The 20,657-nt window shown below is 37.1% G+C and overlaps 1 protein-coding gene across 1 annotated transcript in view; it reads left to right on the top strand.

Annotated features, from left to right (window-relative positions):
* Positions 1-20,657, top strand: part of WDR70 (WD repeat domain 70) — a 136,295-nt gene that overhangs the window by 106,553 nt on the left and 9,085 nt on the right. Inside the window, exons 12-15 of the mRNA XM_055698637.1 lie at positions 1,427-1,511; positions 2,585-2,723; positions 18,314-18,414; positions 19,811-19,890. Coding sequence (XP_055554612.1) covers positions 1,427-1,511; positions 2,585-2,723; positions 18,314-18,414; positions 19,811-19,890 — 405 coding nt within the window. The remainder of the gene's footprint in view (positions 1-1,426; positions 1,512-2,584; positions 2,724-18,313; positions 18,415-19,810; positions 19,891-20,657) is intronic.

Consider the following 20,657-nt stretch of genomic DNA (forward strand, 5'->3'; position numbering starts at 1 on the left):
GTATTTTTCTTCCTTGTCACTTTTAGCTTCCCAATGAACAGAAATATACTCTGCTGTAGACATCATTTATCCACTTCTTTAAAATATTTTGTACTACAGAGTTATCCTGGTCTTTAATATAAACATACATGATGTACGAGGCCACACACTACTGCTTTTCCTGTAAAGGGTATTGCTGACCTTGATTTCTTTTGTTACAGCATGTTACTTTTTTTTTTCTTTTAAGCATTTTATTTCCAAGGCCTCCTTTAAGCTCTTGATCTCAAAGGACAGAATACTTCTAGACAGCAAAATTTGCTTCCCTGTAAGGTTTATGCTTTGGAAAGGAAGCAGGTCTGTAGATTACCAGTCGCTTGCCTACTTTTCCTCCTAGGTCAGGAGGATTTTGTAATTTTTTTGTCTGAAATTAATCTCTGGATATATTTAGAGAGAGAATTGTTGTTTAAAAGTCCTTCTTTTCACCCTTGAAAGCACTGAGGAACTAATGTCAAATGCAAGGAGATGTCTAGGTGCCTGAGTGAGGTGCTTCAAAGCTCAAATTCTGTAGTTTGTCTCATGCTGGAAATGCGTATCCCAAGGGATGATCAGCAGAGATGTAGATCTCTCCAGGAATAACTAATGAATCATCCCCCTCCCCTCTCTGCTTCTCACTTTGTTAAAATGTCATAACTTTTCAGAAAGGAATAAACAGCCTGACTTTTACTGGCCTGCAGTCATACCGTGTTTATCAAACACAGACAAGAATTGCTATAAATACCTTGCTGTAACCTTGATTTTGGCTTTTATGGCCAAAGGTGGTGTGGAGGGCTGTGAAATAGTTTTGTTATAGCAAGTGTGGGTTCCGTTGCTTCCCTTCTCCCTCTTCCCCAAGGATTTCTGTCTCATTCCAGGGCCTGTTCTCTGTACTGAGACTACAGTTTGTTGCTGTTTGCCTGCTGAGGAAGGGGGAAAACTTCATGTGCCTTCCATTCTTCCTGATCGTTTTTTTCAGGGCAGGTAGAAATCAGACACATAAAACTTGTATAGTTTTTGATCTAGATCATCCATGGTAACATTTTAATTTCTTAAACATTCAATTTACGCTTAGTAGCAAAGCACGGATGCTCACAAACACAGAATAAATAAGTGTTTGGGGAATCGGATTTTACTGTGCATAACTGTTTTTTGGTAGGAGGGGTTGCCATGATGGAGCTGAGCTATGAAGGAGATGTTTCTGATCTATTGGAACGTGGCATGTGGAACTTGAATCCTTGTACTTTCATAGTTAGTTAGAGCCAAAAAGCTTCCAAACCATCACTGCTTTGAATGCTTCTGCCATATAATTCTGCTCTTTTTGTGTCTGAATTGGAGGATGAAATTTTCTGCGCATGTCTAAATTCTTGAGTTAAATTCATTATTGCTAAATTTTGTCCCTTTTGTGTTATAGGAGATGATACTTTGAAGATATGGGATATTAGACAATTTAAAAAGCCTCTTAATTCAGCAGAAAGACTGCCCAGCTTCTTTCCAATGTAAGTCCTCTTTAAATTTATTCCAGCTATAGAAACAGCAGTAGTTATGCTGAGCGGGAGTCTGCCGAAGTTCTCCTCAGTTCTCACTAGGTCCACTACTGTGCAGAAAGGACTGCGCAGGGAGGACTGTGCAATGACAATTCATGGCTATTTTAGGATTCCTCATTGCTTTAAAAAATGTCATATTTTTTGTGATAATTCATAGCTACCTTTGCTTGGGTTTTATGCATTTTTCAGTCTCATGTGTCTTATGTCCAAGTAGATTAGCAACTTTTCAGGAGGAGGCCAGTTTGTTGCCTTATGTTTTTATAATGAGATATATAAGGAATCCTCATTCTTACTTGGTCTATGATTAATAAAAGCTGTATTGAAAAGTAGATGTAACATGAAGGTGCATGGTATGAATTCAAGTTACGATGTTAGAAGTGCTGATGACTCGTATTTGATATTAAAATAGTGTATTGTACTGAATAGTGCTGGGTATTGTATGTAGTATTTTTATTGATACTACCTGCATTTCTATAGCAGTAGCACAGCCAAATTCAACTTTAAGGACAAAGTAAGGTCTTTGAGCTGTCCATGAGCTGCCTTTCTATCTTGACTGCTATTGGTAGCATAGAGTAAAAGTAAAGAAACATTTTTGGCCACTGTGTAAACAAACTGCCTTGTATCATTGAAGAATGTATCATCAGCAAAAAGAGATTTCATGATTGATTTTTTTTTTTTTTTTTTTTACTCTAATGTTGATAACCAGATTTGAAAATACTTTTTTTGGTTTGTTTCTCATGTTGAAAAGTTTACAAGGCTTTTGAGTGGAGGAGAATTTAATTGGGAGGAGGATTTTTATTGGATCTGTCAGTTTTGCACATTCTGTGCACAGCTGTAATTACATGTGAACTATCTCTGATAACTGTAGTAACAAATGACAGCTGACACAAGATTTTTTTGTTTGTAAAGCTTTGTCTTGAAAGAATTAACAAATAGAAGGGATTCCTTTTCAGGATGCCATTTATGTGTAAGTTCCTTATACATTAATTATTGATGTACTCAGTGTGATAATTTTTCTTCAACAGGACAGATTGTTGTTTCAGCCCAGATGATAAAATACTCGTAACAGGCACTTCTGTTAAGAAAGGTGGTGGCAGTGGGAAGCTTTTTTTTTTTTATCGGGAGACATTCCAGAAGTTGTATGAGATAGAAGTTACAGATGCGGTATGTATTTTAGTTTTATTTTTTCAGCTATTCAAAACATGAATGAGAACATATTCGTATGCTTTTTTCTCCCTTTTACCGGAAATTACCTACTAACACTACTTTAATATTTGTACCGCATATTTAAGACATAGAGGTAGAGTGGCCTGAATAGGTGCTATTCACCTTTCAATTAAAAAAAATAAAAGAAAGTCTGGGGACAAGGTGTTTTAAGTACTAAGAGATTCATGCTTTGGTATTACCATTGCATTTCTTAGGCATTTCTGTGAACCTTTCTAGATCTGTGAAGTGAGGCACAAGTCCTAAAATTCTTACCCATTACATACACCAATTTCATGATGAAATGCCATATTAGATGACAGAACTCCTACTCGTTCCTGAATGTAGACTTGTGGTTACTATGGTATGTATTTCAATGGACTCTAGCTTGTGTAAATGCAACAATTTCATGGCAAAAGGAAGGCGTCATTAGGAATCCCTCAATCAAAAATGCCATTCTCACCAGCAATATAAAAACCTAAAATTGTGAATCTGTAATACAGAAGAGTTCGTGTATGGATTGAACTGCTTACTTTTTCCCTTCTTCAGAATGAAAAAGCTTAATATCATAGTTGAAAAAAGGTCCTTTCACTCTTGTGGAGTACCCAAGTAAGCTTATAGATTGTAACAAACAGGAGTGGGAGAAAGTCAAACAGAATAGCCATTGCTTAAGCATGGTTATGTATGCTCAGGTCCCGTTAGTTGTTGCAGTCTGTTGGATAGCCATTTTGTTGCTTAGTTTCAGGATACTGTTTTCTCCTTCTGCACTTTTCTTAACCTGGCACAGCAGTCTTTCCTAGCGCAGCAGACCAAAACCCCTTGTGCTAGAGATCATTTGTACAGAATTTATATTTGTATTTACTTTTCTTTTCAAATCCCATTTTGTCTTCTAATTCACCCTAAAGCAAAATCTGCCAATGGATTCATTTGCTATATCCATAATTTCTGTGGCAGCAGTCATGTAAATTAAAAATGCAGAATTCATTTCAAAGCAGAAAGCATGTGTTTTTTCTGGAGGGGGGAAAAAATCCCCTTCTTTTTATTTGAAACATATATTCTAAATACATTTTCTGTGGCCTTAGAAATTTTATTTTGTACGAAAAAGTTTCTCCAGTGATAGCATAGTTCAGATTTAATTTTTTTTTCCTATGTAACATACCAAACCTCAATCTGACTCATAAAGATTACTAGTAGGTTTTTAATTTCTGATGCAAGTATTATACCAAGTATACATAACCTTTTTCTGAGTCAAAGCATGAATGCCTCAGTACCTCCTCTGAAACTTAATGACATAGGAAAGGAATACAGCTACATAAGATAAAGTGTGACTATATAAAATAAAGTGCAGATTGTTGGCAGGAGCTCTTCTATCCTTGGGCTCAGGAAAAAAACAGCTTAGCAATTCCATTCACATTGCATTTGGATTCCTTAGAGCTAAGTGTCTAGATGTGGTCATGAATGCATCCCCATGTAGTGGCGGTGAAGTTAGTGACAGTGTACAGAAACTTCACCTAAGCTTTAAGACTGCAGGAATGAGAAGCTTGTCAATGGTGGATCCTGTATTTCTGTAAGAAATTAAATGGTGATAATTTTTCGCACCACCCTACTTGTTCTGTGTTCAAAGGAAACAAAATTTTCATTTGCTAACTTTGTCTCCTGGGAAAACAGTTATTTAATTCTATGAAATAGAGGGTATATTACATACTGCTGAGGTGGATGATGATACAGGAGAGTCCAGAAAAGATTGTTTTGCTATCAGTTTTTCTGAGAACTGAGAGGTAAATTTCTGTTCTTCTGCTTTAAAATGCAAGACAGACATGGAGCTGAGAACAAACAGTAGGAAATTGTTGGAAAAACAAAATTAGGGGTCAATAAGCGACTTCACTGGGGCCACTCATGTTGTAAAATTTTAAGTATGTGTACAAATCTCAGCAGGTTCAGAACTTTATACTATAAATTTATATAGGTGCTGATATTTATATGATACTTTTTAAGACTGTAGTAAATTACTTTTGTCTGTAGAGTTTTAGTGCTGCTGTTTTTCTTCATTTGTAGTTACAAAATTTACGACTTTCATTCTCCTTCTTTGTATATAATGGATCAAATGAAAATAATGGAAGTATTAGGTGAAGAACTGAGACTTACAAATGCTGATCTTATGACATAATTTTCAGTTAGTCAGCACTAATAATGTCTCTACAATCAGTCTGTCTAGCTTCCAGCTTCAACACTACACATGTTAAAAAAAGTTAAATATATGAACCTGAATCTAAAAGAAGAAAAATTACTCTACGTGGTGTTATAGAATAAAAGCAGTATATATTTTTTCAAGATCTTTATGTTGATTGTATCTTTTGGCTTTTTCATTAGTGTTACTTTCTTGTTCTCAAATTGCAGTATTTGATGAAATATGAATGCATAAAGGAATGCTGAAAACATGAATTTTCAAGAAGCTGGCTTGTATTTTGTAAGCAGTACATGCTCTTTTTTGGAAAGATCATTTGCCTATAGATCGGTATATTAATATCTTGTGTGTAGTATGTCAAAGCATTTTTTTCAGCAGTGCAGCAATTACTTTGTATGGACTACTTTGCTAGTTTCCGTTTTTTCATTATACTCCCTCAAAAATTCAGATAGCAGTTAGCGTAGTTAAAGATAAACAAGTAGCGTTCTCTTAAGGCTTCAGTTTGTCTTCTATAACTAAATATCATACTTTACTTTTTACGTGTTTTCTAGTGCTTAAGTATGTAATTTCAATGTTTCTAATTTTGGGGGGTTTGGGCATTGCATAGGTGAAGGTACAGTATGCTATGTGTAACAAAAGCACAAACACACCACTATCTGTCTCTGCAAAGAGCTTGATGTGCTGTTGTTCCTCATGGAAGTAATTTTAGTGATTTCAGTTGTATTTAGTCCAAATTGCTAAAGAAGAAGAGCATCATTAATTTCAAGTGTAAAATGAAAACAATAAAACTTTTTGAGGGCAATTGTATACCGGTTTAGTGGTAGGACATATATAATCATAATAACAGAAAAATCTACTGTCAAGATTTTGACAGTAGATTTGACAAAAATCTACTAATGTGTCACTTTTTTTTTTAATTTCACAAGGATTTTCTTAAAGGAAGTGCTGGTAAGCTTAGAAAATTGAAAAACACTAAAGAGCAGTAAACTTTATCTTAAACCTCCTTGGTAAATAGCCAGTGCAGCTGGCCTGTGAATGAACCTAGTGGGTAATGGGAAAATATTTAATGGGAATGTTTGACCAAAGCTGTGTCTGGCATTCCTTTCCATCATACCACACAAACCTTTTTTCACCTTTTCTTTCAAGTTTTCATGGGAAAACACATTACTGTTTCAGAGCTGCTGGAGTGAGACCTTGTAGTTTTGCTAATAGGCTAACAGTCTGATTAGTTTGTGCTGTTGTGGCTGGATATGGAATATTAATTTGTTTTTCTTTTCATGTATTGGTCTTTTTTTTTGTCACAGTCTGCAGCTAAGCTAGTGACTGTATTGTTGCGTCCACTACTGAATGCCATCCCACCATGCAGGCATTGAGACTTCTGTAGAACTCAGGCTTCTTGGATAAATAGCAATATGTTCTGAAGGAAAAGTAAAGAAATGACAGAAGTAGTACAGACCATGGGCTTCATCTTTGGCCTGTAGCCGTGTGCGGCAGGACGAGGTGTTTACAGGGCAAATACATAACGATGCTTCTCTGACTATCCTGTTCTGCCACTGGTGATCTGTAACTTAGAGAGATCTCGGTGCAGACACAGGAATTTCACAATTAATAGCATTCAGTGGATTTTTCTTCCGTGAGTTTGTCAAGGAGTGAAATTGCCCATGTTGCAGGTTACTGGCAGGGTCATTGACTTCAGATTAGATCAAAACTCAGGTGGGAGTTCCTGCCTCTTCCACTCTTATAAGGAAGATGATGCTGGACATGTAGTACTTCAGTTTTGTTCTGGTTCAGTGTGTACAGGTGTGACTGGAAATTATGAGGACTTTGTATTCTGACCATAGTTATGTATGCTAATCTGTACAGAATTCCTCACTTCTTAACAGGAACTGAACTTTAAAAAATCCTGGTTTGCATGTGCAGCTTTTTCGTAGTTCTCTAGTCTGTTCTATCTTGACAGCATTATCTGTGAGAAGTTGTTTTGCTCTCACCTCAAATATCCACAAGAAAATATTTATATTAAGCTTTCTCAGTTTGAGCATTTGAGGCTTACTTAATCTGAAAGATCTGTAATTGGATGCAGAATGTTTCCTTACTCCATTTAGATGGATGAGGAGACTTAAACAGATGTCAGGAAATAAAATGGCCAGAAGAGGGGTACAATGTGTATGCACAGAAACTTGGAGGACATTCCTCTTTCCTTTCCTCAGGTAGTGTGACAGGAAGGAAGACCTGTAGCTACTTTGTGGTGAGGTCTCACCTTTTGGGATGTCTGTAACTGCACGCTCTTTGTGGAATTGAAGGGAGGTTTCACTGTCAAATGCAAGTCAGGGAGGGTTTATTGTTAATTCTTGGTTTGGTTATGCAAGTACAAGATCTTCATGGGAACCAGTTATAAATACCTAGTGTATGGGAAACAGAGTTGGGTACACAACATTTGTCCCAGTGTCAGTTTAATTTGAAAAAGCTGTGGATAGCCACTTGAATCACTCATATGTCTGTCATTCGTTTGGCTAGTTCAAACAGATGACCCAGTAGTTATCCTTACTACAGACAAGATTGATTTTGGCAGCAGTAGAGCAGTCATTTTCCCCATACGAAAAGAAGTAGTACACCCTGTTACTGCCAAGCAAGAGTGGGCACTGGAAAAGGAGAAAAAAAAAAAAAAAGTTGTACAATTACAGAAATAGCTATTTTTAAATGAAAATGTAAGTAATAACTTGATTTAAAAATAAGCCAAGATGAAGAGGTTGTGTACATTATAAAATGAGATGTGCAGGTTTTTAAAATATCCCACAGGTTTTTGTAGATAAGCAACAATCCAAAATCATAGTGTGATGATTGTTTTGGGAAACCTGTTTCTGTTAGGAGGATTCTTCAGTATTTTCTTAGCTTCTTAAATATAAGCAAAAGTTAAATTATTAAATACTTATGAAAAGTTCCTCTAAGGGATGTTTCAGGAAGGTCTTCTGAGACAAGCTATAAATAAAGCTCCTTTTTAGATTAAAGAGTGAAAAGGAAAGACTGAATAAGGAATATGAAACTTCCAGCATCCTTTATGCACAGTTGATATAAGATTGCAGTATTTCTTCCTTTGACCTCAAACAAAATCATTTACTATTTATAAGATGCAGTAATATAGTAAAGGGCTTTTCCACTGTGGCCCATTTTACTAAGATTTAAAGCTTTTGAATTTAAGAAAAATTAATTCTTTTGACTTCTGGAAGAGATCTCATGCTACTTCTGGGATTTTCCTTTTAAGCCATTTATTTTATTTGAAAGGCAAATCCACCTTTTCCACAATAAGGAGGTAAATATATTTAAGGTCTGGTAAATTTTTGAGCCAATTAAAGTAAAAAAAATAAAATAAAAATCTAGTATAAAAGGTGAATCACAGAAATGTGTTTTCTTTTAGAGTGAGGTAGCTTGTCTATTTTTGCTCTGCTTTCCTGTATGTAAAGATGATGTGCTCCATCCCTTCGTATATCCTGCAGCAGCACATACTTTGTTTTAGGGAAGCTGTCACTAGAGTTTTGAGGTATGAGAGAAAAATAAACTGCAGGTTTCCTCACTGTAATTGGTGTGTGTATGTGAAGGTTGTCTGCCTTAATTTTGTGGTATATTGTCATGAAAGTGTGGCTCTAATTTTAACAGAGCAGGTGCTTGAAAATGCCCTAACTTCCAACTACAAGGAAAACAGGTTGCCACCTTGATCAAGTTACTTTTTCTAGTCATCAGAAAAGGAAAGTGCTGTTCAGTGTCTCAGTTCCCTTCTAAAAGTATATTTTGTAGGTGTACCTTGGAAGGTAAGTGATACAGCATTGCTATCCATATGTTCTATATTGAGATCCTGCTTTAAATTACTGGCCCCTGAAAATGTTTTTAGGATGTTTCTTTTCTTACATAGAAAATTTAAAATTTTATCCATTTCTGGTCCCTTTTATATGGAATGTTTCCACGCATTTTCTAAGTCATGCTTCACAAGGGAAAAACATTATTGTTGTTTCCTCTACTGCTGTATTCTCATGAGTATTTTAAATCTAATGCTAGCAGATCACTGCATTGTAGATATTCCCTAACCTACCACCTTATTTATTGTAGTTGGCTCTTTTCCTTGGAAGAGCTCCAGGGGGAATCTCAAACCTGAAGATGTTTGCAATTGAGGTTTAAAGTAGATTTTTTTAATATAATATCAGTTATTTTTATGGTGTGAGCAGCCTTTTTTTTTTGGATCAGAGCATGTATAGTATCAACATACGTGTGTTAACCATCTTTGTGGTCAAAAGAAGAAACAAGGTGGAAGCAAAGTAGTAGCATTTGTTGTTCAGTTATGCACACATTTGGAAATGGCATAGTTCTATATCTGTGTTGTTGTTTTTTTAAATAAAAATAAAGCAGTTTTTCTAAGAGTTACTCAGTCTTCATTTTTTTCATGGTGCATCCAGGAGGCAGACCAGCCTTTCCCAGATATAGCTTATGTGCCTGCATATGCAGCTTATGCTGCAGCCCAGCACCATGAGATTTTAAGTATATTCTGAGGCATTTTCCTCTCTTCTAATGAGCAGTTTATGCATTTTTGCTGGGGTGTATTTCATAAGCAGTTGCCGAAAAGTTTTCAGTCCATGAAGACTGAAGGCAATTTCAAACATGTCCACGAAGACCTGTAAAAAGACTAGATTTGTATCCCCTGGGCAGCAGTCTAAGTACCTGAAGTTTCTAAATGGTTTCACACCTTCTTTTTTAAAATAGAAGAGCTTGAAAGCCACTCACTGCCTTAATATCTTCCCTAATTACAGTACTTGTTAAAAAGCAGCAGTTAGCCAAAGAAGGATGGGCAACGGTCACTGAAAGATTTTGTTGTAGTAGAAAGCTGTCTTTAGCTGTGAGCATCCAAATGTTTTAATGTTTTATTTAAAGACATAGAAATCCTTTGAAGTAGGTGTGTTTTTTTCTGAAATAACTGTATGTTTCCCTTCTCTTCTGGGAAGATCTATCACTGAAGTCAGATGGACTTAACATTGTGCAAGTTGCAGAACTATAGAAGATTAAGCTGGAAGGCATGCTGAGATTTTATCCCTCAGTCCAACACAAGCTTGAAATTGCTTACCCCTCTCAAGTATAAACTGATAAAACTATAGGCTTAGGTTAACACGTAATGTTAATTTGAAGCGTAATCACTGTTTCTTAAAAAAAAAAACCAAACTAATAAGCAGTTAGGTTTCAGAAGTGTTACTTAGTATGTTGTAAGCCCCTCTGTTTTTAGAAGATACTGTACTGCTCAAGCAGTTCTTCACCGTGAATATGTAGGGTTTTACAGGATGAATAAATTAGTTGCATGCACATTTGCACTGATTTTGACACAGTTTTCCCAGCGATGTTGTAATTTGTAAAACTTACAATTAAGATAAATACTCAGTTCCATCAGAAAAGCCCCATTTGGCCACTCTGTGGTGACCTGTCCTTAGAGACCCTGACCGCAGACAGAATGTCGTTTTACATGTTTGCTATCTTCCCTGCTGACATGCCACTTATCTGGCCGTCTGGACAGCCAAGTGCAGCAAATCCAAGCAGCGCTGTTCAAACAGAACACGCTGTCATGACCACTGAAGCAAAGCTTGCATATAGGAAAGAGAGAAGGTTTGTTTTTCTTTTCCTAACAGAAAATATTTTCTTAGAGCACCAGCTCTTGCTGTCACTTTTTTATTGTATAGCTTCAGAACAGATTCTGAAAGAATTATTTATTAGATTGTGGGTTATGGAAGGGGTAAGCAATAAGGGTGAACATAGGCTGTATTTGTTTCTGGTTTATCCCCATTCAGTTTTTAAGTATCTCCAGAGCTATATCTGATCTTTCAAGCCGAGATTCAAAAGATTTGTTGGACAGTTTTAGGAGTTTGTATCTGCTGTATTCTTTCTGCACTAAGAGTATTTAATTTGGCTTCCAGGATCCTTTATCCTTGAAATGGAGAGTTTTATGTTAGTAGCAAAACATGCTGTACTGTAGATCCTCGTTAGTCTTCTGGTTTTCTAACATAGTTATTTTGGCCATTGTAGACTGCAGGGATTCACCTGACCAAATATAGATGTCTACAGCTGATCCAGCCACCCTAGGCTCCTTTTCTAATCAAGAGAGAAAAATAAACACATCCAGACTGTGATTTTTATCTCATCCTAAAATAGATATCTGAAATAGGTTAGATGAAGGCCACTGTAAAATGCTTATTTCTCTCTGTTAGCTATGAAGGGAGGTGAAAATCTGTAGGCATTTAGAGAGTAGATGTCTAAAAATTAGAGGTGTAGACAAGTTTGGTGAAGTCAGTCCCACCTGACCTCCATTGGTGTTCATTCTCTCCTGGTAAAGCAGGGGGACATTTCATCTCTTGTGCTCTGACCTTGCCAGTAGCAAAGTCGGATACAATGGGTTACGTTTGCACTCACATCTATTGATTGAAGGATTTATGACTGTAGGCAATTTACAGGAGGATAGCCTGCCACTCTATGAAAGGATTGTCCTAGCTGAGAGTGCAGTCTACCCTCTCTTGCTTGAACCTGATTTCCAAACATGACTGTCAAAACATCAGCAACTTCAGTTTAGGATTACAGAACTTTATCTACATTTTAACAAACTTTTTTTTAAAATTGGTGGAAACATTGTTACATGAAGGAAACATCAAAACCCCATGAATTCTTGCTTCAACAGTTAAGAGATATGTGAAAGCCTAGGATTAGCATGTTTGCTTTCCATTTTCAGTATTTATCTGGAATTAGCAGTATGTTTGTTTGTTTGTTTGTTTTCTAGTGGTAATTTGCAAGGAAATCGCTACTGCTTTTTCCAGTTTACAAATGGGATGTTGGCTGCACACTCACCACAGAGATAGTATGAGTATTAGCTGAATGTCAGCATCATTCAGGAGAGATTTCCACCCTTTCAGCGTTAGGTAGACATGGAAGTAGATAGATACATCTTACCCATTTGCCAGATTGTTTGTCTGTACTTTTGTATAACATTTTTTCTGAATATCCACGGGAGCAGATAGTAATTCGGTGAACTTAGCCTAAAAGTCTGATAGCTGCAGGTAACTGAATAATCAATTCTGCATTTTGGAGCAAATATATAAGCAGGCTGAGAGTTCAGAACTACCAGAGGAGAGTGAAAGGCTGTACCTAAAGTAGAGAAAGAAAAACTGAAAAAGTTTATTCCAACGGTGCATAACTAATATAAGAAGCATGTTTTTCTTCCCTGCAGGGCAGGAGAAGCTTTACTAATGAACTTGAAAAAGCTGATACATGATCATGTATTTCTGATACTTCACATGAAATCTTCATTTTTGAAGACACATGCATGGTATTTAACCTTAAACTTCCCTGTCTTTAGGGAAAAGGGATTGTTTCCAAAGAAAACAATGCCTGATTGAGCAGCAGTAACACTTCCTGAAGGAGGGAAAAGAAATTAAAACATGATTTTATAGTACAGCCCCTGTAACTTACTTTTCATTTTGCAGTAGCAAGGAAAGAATATAGTCCCATTGACCTAAGTGCTGCAGAAGTGTAAGCTGATTCTTATTTATGTCAAAAATATATAAGTCCTTAGAATTATTTGTAAAATTATGAAACTTGATATCATGCCATTCTTGTGGTGAATTATGACCTCTATATTCCATTAAATCAGTATATGTGTACACACATACAGGTCTGCTTATTAGATGTTTACTAACTTGTCTATCATCTTGGGGTTTGTATACATGCAAAGGTAGTTACATTTTGTTGGTTATTTGTCAAAGTTCTGACTGAAATGCAAAAAAAAAAAAGAAATCAATGGTTTTGTACAGCTTCAGCTCACAGACATGTAAAATGTTAGTATAGGAATATGAAAAGGCAGTGATGGAGGGAAGCCTTCATTTTTCCCTAGTGCTCTTGCAGCAGAGTGAAAGAGGACAGAGGTGAATAATACTTTCAAGAGTAAAAGATTTCTGTGCCACAAATAATTCTGATCTTTTCTTGCTGACCTTGTAAAATGCCCTCTCTGCATTGTTTTCTCCTGTCAGTGTGTGACCCAAGTGCTCTGGACAGTTTCAGTTGAGGTAATTAGGTTTTGCTTGCTGAGAAATCTGCTTCAGTTATTCTTCAGTTTGCCTGTTAAACATAGGGGTATATTTCTAGGCCAGAATAAATTCCCTCTCTGTGTTACAGAAAATCAAGTTTCAGGCTTCAGTTTCTCATTTAGAGGCACTGCTGTTAAATGCCATCAAAAGACTGTTATGTACATAGTACCAGCAAAGTCATGTGTGTAGTTGCCTGGTGACCTAACCCAGATGGAGAATAACCTCACAGAAAAATTGGTGTAGTTTACTGTTTACCTGAAGCAGCAGCTCTGCTAACATGATACAAAGGGAAGCACACAGATGAGAACAGGCTGTTAGGGGTGAGACTATTTATGAACCACCCCAGAGCTGCACATGAGCTGGGACTGCATGTTTCAGAAGAAATGCAGGTGGAATAGCACACAAGGGAATAGCAATATCATCACTTTCGCCTGCCACCTTTCTACATATTTATGAGTTTTGTGGTTTAAGATTACCACATATTGTTAAGCTTTTAAGTTATTATAGGTTAAAATTTCTAAACCTGAAATTTATTTTGGAAGAACTGGGAGTCTGAAGTGAGTATAGTGCTTATTTAAAAATAAAAATTATGTATTTTTTGTGTAACTCATTTTCTATTTAAAACAATAGTATAGCAACTTTAGAAACCTTTATGGCTAGTTTTAAGAAAAATCAGTAATATGTTCTCATTTTATTAGGCAGTTGTTTAAGAAGACAAATATTTTCATCCAGACTGCAAAAAAAGTTGTCTTTAAAATTGTGTAGGTAATTTTTAATTGACTTTAAGTCAGTATTACAAGACAATCTGTTACCTGAAAATAATTACAAAGGCCTGCTGTCAATAACATCGACTGAATCTGTTCTAACCTCTTTCACAGTGAAAATAAAGAAGGTAAATTTGGAGTGTTTCTGTTAACATTTTTAATACTTTCCCTGCCTAACTACAAAAATATTTTCAGTCTTTTCCCAGTGTTTCCTAATGCAGGCTACTGTGTTTGTATATGCAATAGACATTGCCAAAGGCTTTTCAGATTGATTTCATTTGAAGAACTTAACGCTTTTGCAACGGCTAAAGTACCAAACAGCTTTTAAATCATTACTAATAATTGTCTTTTGTAAGTGCAGTGTTTTCAGATCTCACAGTAGCAAAGCTGACCACATCAGTTTCATGGATAAAATTATTTTCAGGGTTTTTATGACAGGCTTCCGGGACTTCATGCTCCAAAGATACACCGTCCAAAACATCCAGCCGTTACTTTGAAATATTTTTTTCAAATATTCAAGATGTTTGTTTATGTGATGATACATTCTGCATTTTATGATTCTTGTTTGTGATAATAAGATGTTATTTTCTGTTTGCAAAGCTGAGATGTGACCTGGAAATTTTTGGATTTCAGAATCAACATAAATTTGTCTTGTTTCAGCTTTAAATGTTACAAGAAACAGGTTAAGTCTGTATTGAATGTTTGAATCTAGAATTAGTTAATGGAAGGTTTTTGTTACTGTTCTGGTGTTCCTATTTGCTGAGTCTTGAAGCTGTCATCCACAGGATTTCCTTACAACCAGAACATAGGTTGGTCAAGTCTTTTGTGCTAGGCTTCCATAAAGCTGTGTTAGGCAATTTAGTTTCCTGCTCTTTTGCTGCTTTTACCAGGCATGAAACCACCTGGGTAAGTGGAGTGAGACCTTGCAGCTTGCTTTTAACTGCTGAGGTTACTGCTTCCAGCCTGAGCTCCTGTCTCAGGGGCAATTAGGACTGAAGTACCACCTTGCTTGTGTTGGGTTTCATTGTAGAGCACAACCTTAAAATAAAACAAGTTATTCTTAAAAAATGATTGTGGAATGGCAAATCCCCTTTCCAGCTCAGATAAACAAAGTTGGCAGCAAGTGGCCCAGGGGCATTTGCATCAAGCAAAAGTGTTTCGCGCAAATCAAGGGAGGAAGTTATTCTCCTCTACATAACCCTGGTGAGACACGTATGTAGTGCTGGGTCCAGTTCTGATCTCCCAGTACAAGAGAGAGAAAAACATACTAGAGTAAGTGCAGTGAAGGACTGCAAAGGTGATTAAAGGCTTAGAGTATCAGGTGCAGGAGGAAAGGCCGAGAGAGATAGGATTGCTCAGCCTGGAGAAGAGGAGACACATGGGGGATGGATTGGTATGTGTAAATTCTTGAAGGGGGACAGGAGGGTGAAGCAGCTAAAGCAAAGCTTGGTGGTGCCCAGTGACAGGACAAGAGGGAATAGGCACAAACCTAATTACAGTCAATTCCACTTAAACCCCAAACCATTTTCTTATGTTTGTGGGATGTGTTTTGGATTGGTTTTGTTTGGGTTTTTTTGTTGTTGTTGTTTATGGGTTTTTTTGGGGGGGTTCATTTTTTTTTTTATTATTTTATTTTGGGGATGGTCATATATTGAAACAGGTTGCCCAGGGAGGCTGTAGATTTCTCCATCCTTGGAAATACTCAAAACCAAACTGGACAATGTCCTCAGCTACCTGAGTGGTTGACCATACTCAGAGCAGGGGGTTTGAATTAGATGGTCTTCAGAGCTTTCTTCCACCTGCAGCCTACCTGTGCATAGGTAGGCCAAGCCAAGAAAACCCTGCTTTTCCTGCTATTAACACACTTTTTTGCCTGCAGAGCTGGGATGTAGGACCTTCTGTTAGCTGGAATTTGATGTTTAGCATTTCCAGTGATAAAAGTGTCTACCTGTGTAGATTATTCTAAGTGTAAACAGTAGGGAACTTAGAGGCACTGAAGGATAAATACTCGTTAAGAATTAAATATTTTTGTATGATAAAGATTTTCCTTTTCCTCTCTCTGTTAATCTTAAGACCAGGTCTACAATAGTCCCTTTGTTGTATAGTTGTTTAACATTTTTACTTCTTTAAGACTATATGATTGGGGAAAATTATTTGGACTTAGTTCAAGAATTCGGTATTTTGGTCTTTTTACAGTATTGTCCATTTCTAAAATAATCTGAAAATTGCATAAGTAGCTTTTATTATTCCTTATAAAGTAGGTTTATATGCTAGTGGATTAATAAAATTGCTTGCATGTTCAGAGCTTATATTTGTTTAGTTTCTAACAAATTCTGTTTCTGGGGATGTTTTATGGTTTCGGAAGATTTAGAGGGCTGTGTTTAATGGCAGTTTCTTTTGCCTGCTCTGGAGCCTGTGCCATGGTGGTTTTAAGTGTGCTCTGTGTGTTTGACAAGTTAGAAACTTAGCAATCCCCATCAGTGCTGAGACACACTGTCTCAGGCTTTGTTTTTGTTGGCTCGTATCCAGTACCATGCTATAAAACACATTTACTTGACAGTAGAAAGTGGAGAACCACGTTAACTACAAAGTTTAAAAAGGCTGGCTAAACACATGCAATAAATACTAATAAAAGAAAAGGCCACCCACCTTTGACCTTCATATTAGCTTTGTGTGTTTTACAGTTACTGTAGCATTTTGAGCATTACATAATCGTATATAACAATCTTTTTATTTAAATCAAAAACATCATTAACAACCCTGTGTGGGTTATTCTGGTTGGTTGTGGCAGGGATCGTGGACACAAGGCATTATCAGAATTCTAGGTTGTACTTGAGTTACCTTTACAAAGGCTGTTGTCCTTCGGTTGTCTCATGGTAAGCATGCTGGGTTTATTTGTGCCTGAAAGTAGATGGGAAGGTATAATGTCTGTATTTCCATGTAGAAGGAGGATGTTTTACAGAAGAACCTTCTAAAGAATGGTCAGTTGATTCATGTAAACACCTCACTCAATTTTTCTTGAACAAGAACACAGAGCAGAAAGAGAGTCATCCATCATCTTGTAGTAAAATGAAGTTCTGATTCATGATGGCTGAATGGGCTTCAGAATTTTTTCAATACTTTTTTTATGTTGTGTGCCTCATTCAGAAAACAGGGGTTTGGACCAAACCAGAAATAGTACGGACTGTGAAATGGGAAGTGATTCAGGAGTCACTAGAGCTAATACATAACCATTCTCTTCCAGATTAGATGGTTCTCATCTCCCAGGCTATAGGGCTATATTACATCTCTAATTATATTCTAGCTTTGCTGTATTTCTATTTTTAAGACATTAGTGGTTCCCATTTTGCAAATTTCATATGCTGTATTATGTTAACAAAAAAAATAAAGGTACCTATATGGATACTTCAATGATAGATGAATGATAGTGGTTGAATATTGAGCAATCAATTCACTTTGAGAGGAGTCTATTCCTGGCTTTTGAGAAAGAAGTAGTAGTAAGCTTGGGGCGGGGGAGGGCTAGAAAAATTAGCATTGTTCAGTGAAATACTGATGGAATGATGCATCCTGCTAACTCTGGATACATTTGTTACCTAGGTGACACAAACACTGTTAAAACCTGTCTTCAGTCTCAAACAGTATCCCATTAAAGAATTACTCTCTCTAAAAAATAGGCACTTTTCCCTCCCCAGTTAGTCAGATAACACAAACCCAAAACCTGTATAGTTTAAGATGAGTTGTCCTTCGTGGCAGATTGTGCCGCTGTGGCCGTCGGGAGTCAGAAGCTTGAGGCTTACAGTTTCTGTGTTGGCCTGCTGAATCAGACTGGAAACAGTCATCACATGGAGGTTCTAAGTCACACGGAGAACCACACTGCGTGTGTGTAAAAGAACAGTACTCTTAATGTCTGAAAATGAGCTTCCCTACTGACCAGTCGTGTGACAGAGCTGTGAGACATTGTCTTCAAATACCAAGTTCTTCTGTGTGTTGTGGGCAAAAAAGAACCAAGAGTGAAAATCCACCACTCTTCCCTTTCTGCAGTCAGCAAGTGAAAGGTCAACACTGTGTGAGAAGGGAAAACCGGATAAAGTGAAGAACAGGGTGGAAGAATTAAGAATTAAAAATAAAAATGCAAAAGTCATGAAGGCCCACATTGCTACATCTGAAGCATTTAATTGTTCTCCTTCAAATCCCTCTTTAACTTCCCATTTCCATAATGCCCATGAAGACCTTGGCACAGTTAGCTTGTGGAAACCACTGGTAACCACACTGCCAGCAATTTGTAATTCCTTTCCTGCCTACATCCGTGTGTTGTCACTCCTTTTATATTGTATTCTGCAGTGAAGAGGAACTTATATTTATTCACATACACACATACTCGTTTGTGTGCTTAAGCTTGTTCCTGCTGCAGTGTGACTCCGATCCACCATTTGGCAACACAAATATCAGTTCTAAGATCTAGATGAGTAAGCAACTAACTATCAATATGTTGCTTTATTTCAGAGTGTTGTGCGTTGCCTTTGGCATCCCAAGCTGAACCAGATCATGGTTGGTACAGGAAATGGTTTGGCCAAAGTCTACTATGATCCTGTCAAAAGTCAGAGGTACGTAATCATGATTAATGATTTAAGAACGTTTTTTTTCCCCTCAAATTCAGTCTGATTCTGTGGTTCTATGATTATGCTAAGAAATGAGAAAACTGCTTTAGAAATATTTGTTTTGCAGAGTTTTACTTATTTAATAACAGTAGAAAAGAAAAAGCAGCAACTTCGTTTCTGAAAAGCAGTGCATTTTCCTTTGGGCTTTTCACGGTGCAGTATGTTGACTGTTCTACCTGAACTTACAAACACTGTCATTTTTTCATTGCATGAAGTCTGCAGTAAGAATAGCCAACTTTTCATCAGGTTTCTTGGAGGCTGCTGATGTGGTGCTATTGAAAGGATATTTATTGTATTTAGTAATTTTTTTTATGTCTGTCTTTTTTTTTACCGCCCTGAAGTAGAAATCTTGTTCACAAGCATTAAACTGCAGCATCTGCATAGTAATACTGGAAGACCCAATCTGAGAGGGTGCAGACCAAGGAAGTACATTCCCATCTTTCTGCTAGTCTTCTCCCCCATCCCCACCTATCATGTGCGGATTTTGCCTGTACATCTAATGGAAAGATGGTAGTGATCCAGAAGGTGACTTGTCCGCATGGAATGAAAGAAGAGGACTTAACTAGTCTATAAACACTTCTTTTCCAATTAATTTGCTTTTACCATCTGGGTTGGCTGGAGAACTGGGGCATACTTACTTCCTGTCAGCAGGGGAGATATGTATACTTTTATCTATACTGAGTGGTATGAATAAGGTGTTCTTCCCCTATATGGGCTCATCTTTGTTTAACTGGCATCCAAACCCACTGTGTTACAGTTCAGTTTTTGGATACTTACTGTGACCTGGACACTTGGATGTGAAGATAAAACCTGGTTTACAAGATAATCACAAATAAGTTTTATTTTTCTGGTCTTTGTCAATTTAGAGAACAAGAAAGATGGTCATCATTGTTTGGACCCCTCTCCAGAGGACAGCCTGACTCTCCTAGGCACAGACTGCAAGAGCCCTATAGCAGTCTTGCTGCAGCCAGGCTTATGCCGTCTCCCCGCTGCAGTGTTACAGACACCTCTGGTTAGATCACCTCTGCTGCTTAGGGAGAGTGCTAGAAGCAAATCATTGCCCATGTTTGGAGAGGAGCACTTTCAGTGTGCGCACCACAAGTACCGTGGACAAATGAAGTGTGAAAGGAGTCTTTCACCTGTATTTCTGCATGTCATATAAACTGCTCTGGAACTAGAAACACTAATCTCTACCCTCATTCACATGTGCGTCGACAGGCAAAGATACACACGTTCATGAATATTTAAAGTGCTGTATAATTTTGTTGAGACTGTTTTGAATAAAAACTGGTTTCTGCTTGTTATAAACAGACCAACTGAACTGCTGTGTGTTTCTTCCTAGGGGAGCAAAATTATGCGTGGTCAAAACAAAACGAAAAGAGCGACAAGCAGAAACCCTTACACAGGATTACATTATAACACGTAAGGAATTTAAACATATCTTTATACCAGCATCCTTAGCTCTTTCTCAGGTTTGAAATTACAGATCATTTAGCTTTTTCCCCTCTATTTTTGGGGGTTTTTTTTCCCCTCTAAAAAGTCGCAGCCTTTCATTAAATATTGATCATTGGTGTAAGATGTTAGTGCTTCATACAGTTTTTTCATAGTCTTGCACAACCAGAAAGTCATATATTCTGTATGCTGTGTGAAGTTCTTAATAATGGTTGGTTTCTAATTTCTGATGCGCCTAAAAGCCTGAAACAGCTGCCTTGGAAAACAGGAGAAGGAAGAAGGAAATAGAAGTTTTAAATCCTGATAATTTGGCCAGATTGTCTCAGTTATGGGTATTATTCCAACATTTATTAATCTCATAATTTAAGAAAGAACATGATTGTAACTTCATGCGCAGAAATGTTACGTTTTGGATCATTGAGGGGATTACACGCCTTGCTGTTTCAGATCCAAAGATGCATCTAGGGTTTTGTCATGCTCGTGGAGTATTAGAAAGCTGTAGAAACATCGAAAGTTCAGAAGAGAGCAACTGATTGGTCGTAATGCTAATGTTAAGAACTGGATGACAGGGGAATAAATTAAATACGCATAAACTGTGCAAACAGTATTTCAGATGAAAGGCTCCTGCCTCAAGGAACCCTGGAAATCTGGCTGCTTTCATCTTTGACAAATTCAGCAGAAAGAAGCTCTCTAAAATACATCTCAGTAAACCACTGTGTGGATACAGAAGAACTGGG

The sequence above is a fragment of the Falco cherrug genome, chromosome Z (genome assembly GCF_023634085.1).
Source record: "Falco cherrug isolate bFalChe1 chromosome Z, bFalChe1.pri, whole genome shotgun sequence".
Lineage (NCBI taxonomy): Eukaryota > Metazoa > Chordata > Aves > Falconiformes > Falconidae > Falco > Falco cherrug.